This window comes from Molossus molossus, unplaced genomic scaffold (assembly GCF_014108415.1).
Source record: "Molossus molossus isolate mMolMol1 unplaced genomic scaffold, mMolMol1.p scaffold_m16_p_11, whole genome shotgun sequence".
NCBI classification, from domain to species: Eukaryota; Metazoa; Chordata; class Mammalia; order Chiroptera; family Molossidae; genus Molossus; species Molossus molossus.
The window spans coordinates 85,191,171-85,204,992 of NW_023425346.1; the positions used below are offsets into that span (position 1 = coordinate 85,191,171).

The following is a 13,822-nucleotide window of genomic DNA, read 5'->3' on the forward strand; positions in this document are numbered from 1 at the left end:
GCTGTGATCTCAAAGAAACGGGTGTAGACATCCAAGGAAGAGAATGTGTGTGTGTCCATACACATAGCAGGTGGTGCCATCAACAGGGCCTTTAAAGACTCATAACTGAACAAGTCGAAGAGAATTCACTCCAATATTCTGCTGAAAAGTATTTCCTGTCCACTGATTCGGTTGACATCATATATAATGAAATGACCATAGCAGTTCAAAACAGTAATATAATCTTGAATGAGAAGTTATTGGAATCTTAAAGTTCTTCCAGTTCGGAGGTATGCAGGCGTGAGAAACAATATTTAGACTGGAAAAGTTAGAATGAGAGGGTGTTGAGAGATTTTTGTTCATGTCATCAGTGCCTGAAATCACGCTCACATTTCCGTGGGCTTGTCTCAAGTCACCAGTCACTTTAAGCGTGGTACCAACATTTGATACTCTTTAAAAGATTTGCCAGAACAGTTTTTGTAGACTGCCAAGAGGGCATGAAGAAAAAATGTTAGGACCCTATGATTTCACTCATATGTTGAAGCTAATGAACAAACTGAACTAACAAGCAAAACAGTGGTAAGTTCATAGACGGAGCAGGCTGACAGCCCGGGTGGGGCGTTGCTGGGAAGGGGTGGTGGGATTGGGCAAAAAATAAAAATGAGAGAAAGAACTCATGGACAGGAACCAACAGTGTGGTGATTGTGGGAGGGGGTGTGGGTGCATTTAGAGTAGGGTGTAGGGGGGATAAATGGTGATGAAAAAAATAAAATAAACATATATATTAAAAATAAAATAGAGGCATAACCCTGAAAAAATATATGAATGGTTTTTGGATACAATCTGCCCAATATTTTTCTTTTCTTTCTTCCTTTCCCTCCCTCCCTCCCTTCCTCCCTCCCTCCCTCCCTCCCTCCCTCTCTCTCTCTCTCTCTCTCTCTCTCTTTCTTTCTTTCTTTCTTTCTCTCTCTCTCTCTCTCTCTCTCTTTCTCTCTGTCTCTCTCTTTCTTTCTTTTTCTCTCTTTCTCTCTCTCTCTCCCTTCCTTCCTTCCTTCCTTCCTTCCTTCCTTCCTTCCTTCCTTCCTTCCTTCCTTCCTTCCTTCCTCTTTCCTTCTTTTTAAATTTCCATTAAAACAAACCAACCACAGTTAATTAAGCACAATCTTCACAGATAAGTCTGTGCACATCAACAGGCATGCACACGAGATGGTAAAAACATATGGAATGTATCACATTTCAAACAACCAAAGAGTTCCCAGGAATAATTAATGAGATTCATAAATGTGGGCAAAAATAAGCTCATTACATATTTTCAGATTATTAAATCAATAACAAATCTTCCACTTCCCAATTGCTTTTACTTAGAACAAATTTCTGACACAGAAGAGAAAATTCGTTTCATATTTTATTGAATTTCATTTATATTAAATTAAAAATATATTTCTGACAGATTCATGTAACAAAAAAGCAGAACAGTTTTCAAATTGTTCAGCTGGGATGATCAGTACGGAATGAGGCAAAGCAGGTCGCATTCTGTAATTGCCTTGAACAGGTACAATTCTTTCCCAAGAGCCAACAGAGGATCCTTGAGAACTAACTGAAAAACCTAATTACAGAAATTTAAAATACTGTTTGTCTCTCATTTTCAAATAACAACAGAAATAAAGGGAAGGACAAAAGAATGAGATGAAGGTTAGAGAAAGAAAAAGAATAAGGGAAATTATACTAAAAATATACCTAACATTAAAAACGTTAGTATGTGTTAAGTGCATAATCCTTCATGGATAAAGTAGGGAAAAAAAATCAAAATAACATTATACAACACACAATTGTCATATCCTATTGTGTAAGCGAGTGCAGAGGTTGAACACATCACAATAGTGCTGAACACAGAATCACAAGTAATGTCAAAATTATAACTTTCAACCAAAAGAAACAATCACAAGCCGATTACTTATATACAAATCAACCCTAAAGACAATTATGTTCCAAATAAAGATGCCCACAAAAGAAAATCAAAGCAACATTATCCTTATTTACAAATGCAACTAGCCATGTCTTTAACAAGCTATAAAAATACTATTCACATTTTCAAACATACAGTAGTATTTTGTCTGTTTATTTCAAAAGGCAGCTAACTTTGAACACTGCGATTTAAATGGAACACTGATGGCTTACCAACTAGGTATTTTTGCACCCCTGTCCTTTGAAGATACTTCACAAGAGAGGGGGCTTGTTTTCTGTCTACAAGTTAAGAACACAAGGAAATGAACACAAATGTATAAAATACCTTAAGCTTCTGTCTTTTTGGTAGTGTCTCCCTTTAACATCTGATCTATCTTAGTCAACTATTTTGATGCGTGCATGAGATGAGTGTTTGAGAGAAGATTTAACATGACTTTTTGTGTGTGTGTGTGCTATGAACTGTCTTACAGATTGGTCTCCTTTTCATTCGCTCTTGTTACAGTGGTGTTCAAGAAAGAGATGAACGAGCCAGACCGTGTGAAATTGCAGGTTTGACATGCAGCAATGCTAGCCCCTGGTGCTCACGACATGAGATGCAGACACACCAGCCAGTGAGGTGCGCGTTCAAAGTTAGCTGCCCTTGCACAGCTGCTCAGTTTAGTAATCGACCCATTTAACAGCAGTATCAGTTTATGCTACATATTTCAAAGAACCTTGCTTTAAATAAACAGCGCACATATCTACATTTAGAAAATAACTTTCGTAGTTGATTACTGGAGTAATCCCAAACGGGTTCTTGGAGTGCTATGGTGTAGTCCCTCCACCCCCCCTCCCAGCCCCTGAGAGATCCAGAAATATACAGGAAAACGACTTTCCCATTAGGGAAAACGTACAACCCTTCATTAACTGAAAAATCTGGAAATGAGATTCAAAACCCAGGTTATGTCAATATCTAGGAGGTATGATTTGCTTTCCTTCACAAGGCTACAGGCTGGGGCGAGCTTCAACATGGGGTAAAAATAGCAGTAAAGGCAAAGTGGTTTGGACAAGTCAGACTATTGCCTACAGGGATGAAACTTTGATTTCTTATATTTGTGTATTTGTAGAAATATAACCACGTCTCATGATGTGGTTAAAACTTATTAGAGTCTTGAAGAAAAATGTCCTTCAAAGCAAAAGTAGAGAAAGAATGGCAACCTAGTAGACAACACGAATTTTCATTACAGCGAAACTGCACTCATTACGTATTTCTTAGATGGATGAATGAACCAATAAAGGATTCCACGGGGTTCTCAAAGCTGAACAGCCTTTACCTTTCTGATAATAAGACTCTTCTTTTGTGGGAAAAAAAATACAGCAGCTATAAAATATTTGCGATCAGGAATAAAATAAGATAAATAAAGTAAATAAGTTAATGGGCTGGCTAAACTAACCTCTCAGTGATATGTAAGATGTTCATGAAAAGATGAAATCTAAGACTACCAAGGGCACGTGCCCATGGGGGAGTTTAAGATTCATCCCGGGGCTGACTCCTCTCAAAACCCTGCAGAGAAGGACACAGGAATCAATCTTCATGGAAAAATATGAAGGAAAAATGTTAATACCATAATGTATACTGTGTGCAGTCATTTATTTGAGAAATAATTCTCATAATAACCAAATTGCTGGGATCTTTTATGGAAAAGTCAGGCATTTGAGACCGGTGGCTAAGTCGTTATTTCACAAAACAGGGCGTGGGACCTCAGAGTCCACTATGGCTTATGAGAGTACAGCATCCAGAGGACCACTCCGGCCAGAGTGGCAGAAACGCGAGGGCAGCGAAGGTACTTGTGCCAATTGGAAAAGAAATAAGGATGGTAGTTTCCTCCAAGGTCCAGGGAGACATGGATATTTCTGTTGTTCTTAACAAAATAAGTGTGTGTAAAACTGACTGTCAAAGAGTATTTTCCAGGGAAAACACGCGACTACCCTCATGACATTGGAGCTCAGAGCCTTTTCAGCCCATGACGTAGAGAAGCATTTTCTTTTGCCCCAAACATCACCTGGCCGGGCAGAGGTGAGGCAGGGGTCTGCAAAGCTGACTCATCCTATATTTTTGCACCTCTACAAAGTCAGGGGGACTTGAACAGAGTATCTAACATTTCTCCTGTTTTATGGGGACTTTTCTATTAATGAACAGAACAAAGCAGCACATGGTGTCGAAAGCCATCTGTGCACACAAACACAGGGCGTTCCTGAGCCACACAGTGCCCGCGGCAGCTTCCTGTCTGCAACTGGAGACAGCTACCCTCCCAAGGCATCTCGAGGGCTGGAAAAGTGTATTAATTCTACCCAGAAATAAGACAAGCTGGCCTCACTGTAATGTCCGTAATATCAAGGTCTCCACTGGCCTTAGTATTTTAAAATTATACCTCGTCTGTCTCTATAATGCTATTCTTTCTTAAGCAAATGGTAACTAGAAGACATGAGTCCGCCTTTATGTCTGCCTTACACGGGTACCAGACTGTCCTTCCAAATCCATATACACCAAGAGAGGCACAGCAGAATCCTCTGTCCATAGCACATACAGGAGGGAATTGATCCGTTTGTTGTTTATTTGTTAAACACTTAGCAGCTCACACACCTGGATTTCTTATTTGCCATATTACAAATCATCAGTCTAATAACTAGAGTCCAAAGTCATGGAGATACAGCAGTTTGAAACGCTGGTTTTAGTATTTAATTATCTGAATAGTGTTAACGAATTCCTTGGTTTGTTTTTGGAAATGGGAGGTATCATGGAAAAAGAAAGAACACCTCACAAATTAAAGGTTTTGTTTGTTTACTAAATAGTACCACTCATTGTTTGTCTCTGCATAAGGTAATAGAACATTTACATTTCCCGGACTTCATTTTGGGGACCTCTCACTTAAAGTCATCAGCAACATATTTGCCTTTAAGCTCTTAAAGGTGGTGTTTGCAAAACAAATTAAAATTGTTTTCTCTTTATACTTAATACATTTAAAAATAGTAAAGGAATAGAAGGATGAGAACAAATTAATTGTAGTGCTTTAAAGCAAGTTTTCACAAGTAGAACCAGCTCTTTACCTGCCTGCTTGCAGCGAAACCTAACAAATAACAGCTCTAAATGGTAAACTTGTTTTTTGCTATGCAGAATCCATCTTACACGTTCATCTCCTGCATCTTATTTTGTTACATTATATTTTGTGGTTAATTTTCTAGGTTAATTTATTTAATAATATTAAAATCATTTAACATCTGATAACCTAACTAAATCTACATTGTACAGCATTATCCTGGTCTGCCCAGTTATATACATGCTTTCGTGATCCTTTTCTATTACCTTATGAACTACATACACTATGTTAAATAATCAACATTTATAGATGGATGAATAATTCAAGTTTTGAAATAAAGGTTAGATAGCTAGAAAAACTTGTATGTACATCCTTCCCTGTCGTGCTTAAACAACTGAATTTTTCTCTTCACTTTTGACACTTCCAGAAGCACGTTGATAGTCCCTCTGACTTCATCTAGCAGCAGAACCTCACAGTTGTTTCAAAGGTCTGTGCTTGGCATTGCGAATATCCATGGATCTTTATGCCGGTCCTGCCTTTAGAACTATTAACACGTATTATAACACTTAGAAGACTACTGTCCCTTCTCTCAAGCTACCACTACGCAGTCATTCTTCCTGATATATCAAGAAAGAATCTCATATTTTTACTCTGTACCTTTTAATGTAATTTGAGTATTGCATTTTTATGCTATTTCAAGATTATTACTTGAGAAAGAACTCTCATCCTAACTTGTGCCACTAATATTTGGGAAACCAGTTGCTGCCCCACCAGCCAGGCACCTCTGCACGGTGCAGGACGCTCGGTGGCTCTGGGTCTCCCATGGGTTAGAGGACATCTCTGCCCACCTCTCGAGGAGTTACTTCTTTACACAGCCTTTTAATTCTACAGTTGTTTTTTTGTTTTTGTTTTTTTATCAAACTTGAAAAAAGGATTCCCCAAGATAGGTACAAACTACAAAATTTGGTGATTTAAAAAATATAGTTTGTGCAATTTTAATATTAATTTTTCTGAACCTTATTTCATTGATTCTGCATACTTGCACTGATACATCTAGCCTCTGGCACATGGTGTTCCAATGTACTTTTCAGGCTTTGATTGGCATTTTAAAATTTCGCTCCACGGGGTGAAACAAGTTATACTTTGGAACAAATAAATTTATTTATTTTTCTCCTTCTCATACACCCTGAAATATGTTTTCCGAGGAGGACAAAAATAGAACAAAAGAGATACCCTTGGACAACTGAAATCGAGTATGTATTGCAGAAATCGTTCAAAAGGAGCAACACGGTGGAGCTCTTGTGGAACAGTGTGGTCATTTGGGATGACACTTGCATCTGCCTCCAGTTATTGGTGGAAGATTACCTGATGTCCAAGGGTCTTGTGTTCATAGGACAAAGGAGATTACACTCACTGAATACATTTCTATTACCTTACCAGTAAACAGTTTATTTTCCTTTTCTTCTTCAAAATAAAGGATTGTGCTTTCCATATCCCGATAAAAACATATGAATATTGTAAATCAGAAGAATCAGTTTGTGGTATCCAACAAGGGTGCTCTCAATGTTGAGTTGGTACAGATTTATCCAGAAGTTGGAGGCTTACATCTAAATTTCCATGAGTACTGACATGAGATCCCTTTTTGCTGGAGACTCCTCTGAATGGGTAAGAGAACTCTGAGCTGTTAGTCTGTGGCCCCTAAATTATTCTTGGGAAATTTATGGTTTAACTTTGAAAGAAAGGATCTCAGGACCCCCCCCCCCCTTGCTTTTCCTCATTCTTTTAGCTTACCTCACTTGTCATAACTTAGGGTGAAACCAACCCCAAATGCCTCCAAGGTTCTTAGCCAAAGACCACCATCGACTGCTGATTTTATGGTCAAGTTATGATCCAGACAGACCAACAAGGCAGTAATACAATATCCTTCTAGGTCCATTTGTGCTTAGATGATAACATTGAACCTATCCCATTTATCAACTTCAGTAACTTGTCCCAAATGAGTTCACTGGAGATCTTTTACCTAACAACTGATTTTATGATGACTACTCACAAAAAGTTCATGCAATCTTATTCTTTGAATTTATGAATAAATTCATGTGTCATTCCAAATAAATCTAGTCTAAAATTTTAAAGTTAGGAATAATATTACATTTATCTTGTTATTTTCTACATAACACAGTGGTTTTAGTAGACTCTAAACATCAGTTGAAAAAAATAAGTTGAAGGTATTGATGTATTTTCTTTTTCAAAATAAGCAGACACTTAGATATTTTTGCATTTTTTTCTCTAAACTCTCTGTTTTACCATTGAAATTGTTAGTCTAATTTCTTTCTTTTAGGTGATAGATTCAAATTTGATCCCAATATGTTAACATTAGAAAAAAATATTTTTAAAAAATCCAAATAGCTTGGGGCAGATTTTCCTGGAAAAGAGAGACAGAGTCAAGTTTCCTAATTACTAGCTGAGGTTCCCTTTTCCTGGAAACTCAGTCCTACAATTTGTTCCCATTGCTCATCTTAACTCAGCAGGAATTCTTTTAAAACAACACGTAATAAAGATGGTTCTAGAATTAGGATGCTGTATTTGAGAAAAGAGTTATTATATAAAGTATCAAAAGATTAGTATGTTGGATAATAAAATAATTACATGAGAATATTCTTCATGTTTATTTACAACTTTTGACCCAAGGAATAGCTATAAGCTATGAATGTTTGTGTATTTCTTTTTATTAAACCAATTTATGTGCAAAGAGTTACCTTCTAATTAATATAAATAGAGTCTCATACTAGAAATTCCATGAAATTCAAGCCAATCCTGACTTGCATTCCTTAATATGCAGTATACACACTGGACAACTTTCCTTGCGTAGCAAATGTGATATCACCTCTAGATAACATGCTGGCCCTGTCACCATGATCCCTGGATACTGTTCCAAAGTCCTAATTTGCTTGGTTTGGCATTTACATGGTCTTTCTTTCTATTAGCACTTTTTAAAAAAACATACTTACATTAGTTTTTTGCTGGTTACTTCCATATTGCTTCATTCAAAATCCAAAATGGAGTTCAGAAAGAGAACAAATAAAATTATAGTTTAAGTGCAAACTACATTTCTGAGTATCTGCCAGGTAGATATACCCAATCCAGTGTGTTTCTTCCAGTTCAATGGATTCCCCATTGGATCACCCCTGAAAATATCAGTAGTTTCATGAACCACACAGAACTGTCTCTTAGTTTCCCTTCTATTTTGACATTACCAACTGCTGATCAAGTACTGTCGTTTATGGAGGAGAAGAAAAGATTGAAGGATGCAAAGGAATGGCGGATGGTATATATTCAATAGTGTAAAACACAAAAGTTAGATTTGATGCTACATTTGACTAATATCTTGGCCTCCCTTTGACATTTTATATTTAAATTGTGGCCATTTTCACTATATTAAAATATTCCTTTTTAAAATTCTGTCAATTTATAGCAACACATAAGCCTTGACATTAAAAAAAAAAAAAAATCTTTGCAATTAAAAATTAAAGCCAAAAATAGGGGAGAGATTAATTTGAAGGACTAGACCAAAGCCAAAGAAAAACCAAGAAACCTCTCCAAGCACAATAACTAGTGATAACTTTGATGTAGATGAAAAAATTATGCAAGCTGAGTTAGCCATTCTTGCTCGTCAGGATAGAAACAGTTGAATAAAACTGTATTCTTGATCTGTTACTATCCTATGCTACAGAAATGGTTATCCTTTAACTTGTTCTAATATAAATTTTATTAGGACTTTCAGGGATGCTGGAACTGATAGCATGGGTCTTTCAAGACTCTGCATTAAAAATAAACAAAAAAAAAACAGAAAGAAATTTTAAAAAAGAAAAAAATCCTTGAAAATTAGTTTGACAGCAGGCAGTATCGCCTTGTATTTGCTGGTTCTCTCGCTGTTCCTGTCTCCTGTCCAACCCATGCAAGAGAAATGAAGAAACAGTGTGGTTTTTCCTGTCTTTCTCTTTCAGTCCTTCCTTCTTATGTTCAAGTTAGATAAGCGCATAACTATCATTGCATCTCTGCATCTTCCTCTGGGAAGATTCGAACTACTGGCCTTGGGAGAAGAAGGAAGAGCTAAGAGAAAGAGAGGCGGCAGGGCAATTGGAGCGGGCATGTCTTTCCACCTTGAAACCACTGCTGAGTTCACACCACAGTATTCCGGTGTCTGTAGGGCGGAGGAGGCAGCACAGTGCCTGGCTTCAGGGAGAACTCAGAGAGGTATTCGGGATTCTCTGCCACAATTGGCCGGATCCGTCCATTCTGTTTATAAAAATATTTTGTGCTGTGCTCCTGCAGGTAGTCTGGGTGCTGAAGGGTGCTCCGAGGGGGCAGGCTGTGGTTCCAGTAGTCGGGGTTGTCGAACGCTTTCTTGGCCTTCTCGGGCACAGACAGTACGGTGCTCTTCAGGTACTCGGCGTTCCCCAAGGTGTTGGCGAAGGTGTTGAGGTACAGTGGCTCGTTCACATACTCATCGTCGGCCTTCGGCGGGCCGGTGGGAGCGTTGTGATATTCAGGGTTATCCAAAGCTTGAAGGTCTCCGTTTTTCCTCCGAGACACAAAAGGGTTCTCCTCTACAGGGTTCAGATATTCTGATGGAAGACGAAAACATCAGTCAACATCTAGTATCTGGAGAAGGTCCCACAGAACAAGGCTACACAGATGGTCAGCTGCTTGGTTCAGAGCAATAAAGCCATGAACTCTCACAAAACAATTTTGTTGATGACTACTGTCGTTGAAAAAACAAAGAGGATATGGGTCTAAAATGTTAAGGACAAAACTAGGCACCAACAGGGCTGGTATCAGTTGCCTAGACCATTCTCCTTCCAATTGCATTTGTCTCTGCTACACGTGGAGCCACTTATTTAAATGCTTCTGTTTTCTAAAAGTCAATAACTTATGTTGGAAGATAAGACAAACTATCAGGGTTAAATAGCCTTTAAATGTGGAGAAATCAGAATTTGTTAAAGGATACTGGAAAATCAGCATGTCTATAGTTTAATTGCCCTCCAAGATCGATAGATGAAGTAAAAAGGTAGCATTTTTAGATCATGTGGTTTGCTGTGGTGTCTGTGTATGTAACAAGGGTTGGATTATAGATGTTCTCTAGAAATCTTTACACATAGGAAAGAAACCATCTAAGAAAACAAATGCAACTCATTAAACAAATCTGGTAGACATCTAACATGCTTCTCAAGTGACTTGCTTGATGATACATATGTTTAACAGTAAAGTATAACAATTCCCAATGGCTAGCAATAATCGCAAAATATCAAACTATTAGTGTGAATCATATGAAATATCACTATTTTGTAGGTTGAAAATGGTCAGTTAGTGGCTATTTTGTATGATTTAATCTAATGAATTGGTCGAATATAGGTACAGACCCAGAATGTTTTTAAATGCTGCTAATTAATGTTGTTCTCCTCAAGTGTAAGTCCACTCCTCTACAATATGAATACAAATATATATCCAAATATATAGTAGACCATATTTGTGTCCTGTCTTTTGTTATATACACAAAAATGACACTTGAGCTATCCCAATTTTGTTGCTTGAGATGCCGCCATTCTGAAACAAACTTTTTATCCTCCATGCTTAATCTGACATGTAGAAACATCTCATCAACTCAGGGTTATTTTTCTCTACATCTAGGCCTGCTGACATAGTTAAGTATTTAGAATTATGTGCAAATGAAAGGACAGTAAAGACTGTCTCATCATCATATATGTGCAGGACAGCTCGGTAAGGGACAAGGCCCTCTCATTTCCCCCCTGCATCCATCCTGCGAAAAAGGAAGTGTAAGAAGTATTTTTCCAGCCTTCTAGTCAGAAAACTGAGATTCCATAGTGTATGAAGGATGCAGTTAGCAATGAACTAGAATTCAGATCTTCCCTCTCCCACCGAGCGCCCATCTTGTTATACTGCCCTGTTTTAATTATTGCCCCTGAGGGAGTAGGGTGACCTTTACCTCGGATAAAATGTTTTCATGGGACAGGGGCTCAAAGCTACTGTCAAAATATATGCATGAACTTATAAGAAATTGATTTTTCTTACCTGATTCCTGAATTTCTTAATTGAAAGTATAGGAATGTCTACACTGAAATGCTCTACTCTCTGAGACCTCGGCTGGAGGAGAACATCCTTCTACAGAAACTTGGTCACTTAGTACTTAGAGGCAAAATCTAGGGATGTTCTACAGTGAGCCTGTGTGGCTGATTTGCCTTTCTTCTTGAAGATTTATGTTACCTTTTCTCAATGCAATCTATTTAATATCCAATGCAAACCTGTGTAGCAATACAGTTATACATAGAGGAGTAACTAGCCGAGCCAAGAATCTTCCCAGAGAATATTCTGCTTCAGGGGGATCTGCCAAGTCTTCTGAAAGCCTACCTTTGTGTTCCTACTCAGTTACTATAAACATCATATATTATAACATAAACATTATATAAAAGGAATACTTCTATATACCTAGATGTGTATATTTTAATAGACTACAATATGTACTTAAGGGTCCCTAAACTGCATTTTATAAAAGTGAATATAACCATATATTACAGAACATAGATGCTGACACACTGATCAGGTTTTAATAACAAACATCCATCGTCTCATTTTTGTGGTGCTGTTAACGTAGAAGGAAAGAGGGTTTTTCAAAATGTAAGTGATAATTGATTTGAGCATTTAATATTTCTACCACTTACTTTGTATAGTAGTCTCTCCTCACCCAAGGGTCAGTTCCAAGACCCCCAATGGGTGCCTGAAAATGTGGACAGTATGGAAGCCTACTGTACTGTTTTATTCCCCTGTGTATGCATAGCTTTTCACTTCCAAAAAGCACTGTATCCCTTTCCTTTGGCATCCAATTGCCAGCATTACTACTCTTGTACTTTACAACAATTATTAAGTAAAGTAAGGATTACTTGAGTACAAGCTTTGTGATACAGTGACAGTAAATCTGATAACCTAGACACAGCTATTAAGTGACTAAGGAGCGGACAGTGTACACAGCACGGATCCAGGTCCTGGGTGGGACAGATCAGGGCAGTCTGAGAGTTCATCCCATCAGTGAGAAGGGCATGCACTTTAAAACTTATACATTGTTTATATCTGAAACTTTCCATTTAATATTTTCAGACTGTGGTTCACCATGGTGACCAAAACCATGGAAAGCAAAACTATTGCAATGTTATTGTGTACTTTGTAAAATTATACACTATGAATGTTTTCAAGATGTGATGTATACATATAAGTATATGCAGGGTTAGAGCTTTAATTTTTGAGATGTATCATAGAAGAAATCCTAATTTCCTGTAATAAACTAGGTCATTTAAATGACACAATTTTAATGAATCAACCAACTCTTTTATTGGTGCCATTAAAAGTTTCAAACATTTTTGCCCAGCCGGTGTGACTCAGTGGTTGAGCATCGACTCATGCACCAAGAGGTCGCCAGTTCGATTCCCAGTCAGGGCACATGCCCAGGTTGTGGGCCAAACCCCCAGTGGGGGCCTTGGAGGAGGCGACTAAGCGATGTTCTCTCTCATCGATGTTTCTATCTTTCTCTCCCTCTCCCTTCCTCTCTCTCTAAAAATCAACAAAGAAAAAAAAAAAAAAAAAAGCTTTGGACATCTTTGCCAACAATGCCAGTCTTTACAATCTCTAGTCGATCCAATAAAACAGTGGTTCTGAGACCTTGTGATATGCTACCTCATTGAAATATTTCAGTCAAGGTATGTTTAGGTTAGTGCTTCTCAGACTTGATCGTGTTAAAAAAATGCCTGGGGATCTTGTTGAAATCCAGGCTCCTACCCAGGCGGGGCCTGAGATTCTGATTTCTACAAAGCCCTTCCCTGCTGTGGGTGCTGCTGGTTCAGACAGAATCGCCTGAATGGCAGCCGCCGAGGTCTTCTGTGGGTCACAAATGTTACCCGGCCCCGTGGTTGGCAATATCCCCTCTACACTTGCTTACTCTGATGGATGTAAATGTGGGACAGCAATCACTTCCCAACCTCCTGTTTGTACCTTGTTTGGGCTTGTCCCGCATGGGGGTCATGTAACCTTCTTCGTCCAGCTCTCCTCGTGGGCTCCGCTCCGGGGCAAACACCGTGGGGTCGGCACTGTACCTCTGGGTGCTGCTATCCTCTGGGACGTGGGGTGCCACTGGCTTGCGCAGGGTACCATTGCAGCAGGAGTCATCGAAGATCTCGGCTGAGGCCCCCTGAGCGCCCGGGGCTTCTGGGATGGTGCTGGTGGCGGCTCTGTAGGGCACGGGCACTCCCTGTTCTGCAGCGAAACCCCCATCTCGGTACACGAACTGGTTCTGTCAACAGCACAGACACGTTTGGACCAAAGTTATCGTTAGGAAGAGTTGCAAATAATGAATATTAAAAAACACAGGATGGGGAAGCTTGTCTTCCAGAGAAATGTCAGTTTTGTTTATTTTAATTGACCTTATTTCCTCTAATGGCTAATGGGTTTGAATTACAGACTAAAAACACCTACAATTACAATTTTTCACAAAAATCCAATCACGGAAACTAATTTGGAACTATATATTTTAATTTCACTAAGCACCTCCTACCACATGATCTGTAGTGTAGTGCATGTTTTTCCCCCACAATTACCCATTTGAAGGGAATTTTTTTGAAGGGAATTTTCATGACAAAGAGCAACACCACTAACTACAGACAGTTGTCATTAAGAACAGAAGCACAGCGATGCCACTCGAGTGATGGTATTTCCTTACTGCAGTCTGTTCTGTAGTT

General features: G+C 38.6%; 1 protein-coding gene across 4 annotated transcripts in view; it reads right to left on the bottom strand.

The window, feature by feature from the left end:
- Nucleotides 1–9,152: 9,152 nt before the first annotated feature.
- ERBB4 (erb-b2 receptor tyrosine kinase 4) overlaps nt 9,153–13,822 on the bottom strand; it is a 1,035,274-nt gene continuing 1,030,604 nt past the window's right edge. For all 4 annotated transcript variants that reach the window (XM_036253758.1, XM_036253760.1, XM_036253761.1 and 1 more), the window contains 2 exons: nt 13,080–13,377; nt 9,153–9,646 (listed from right to left, as the gene is read on the bottom strand). In XM_036253758.1, coding sequence (XP_036109651.1) covers nt 9,201–9,646; nt 13,080–13,377 — 744 coding nt within the window. In that variant the 3' untranslated portion in view covers nt 9,153–9,200. The remainder of the gene's footprint in view (nt 9,647–13,079; nt 13,378–13,822) is intronic.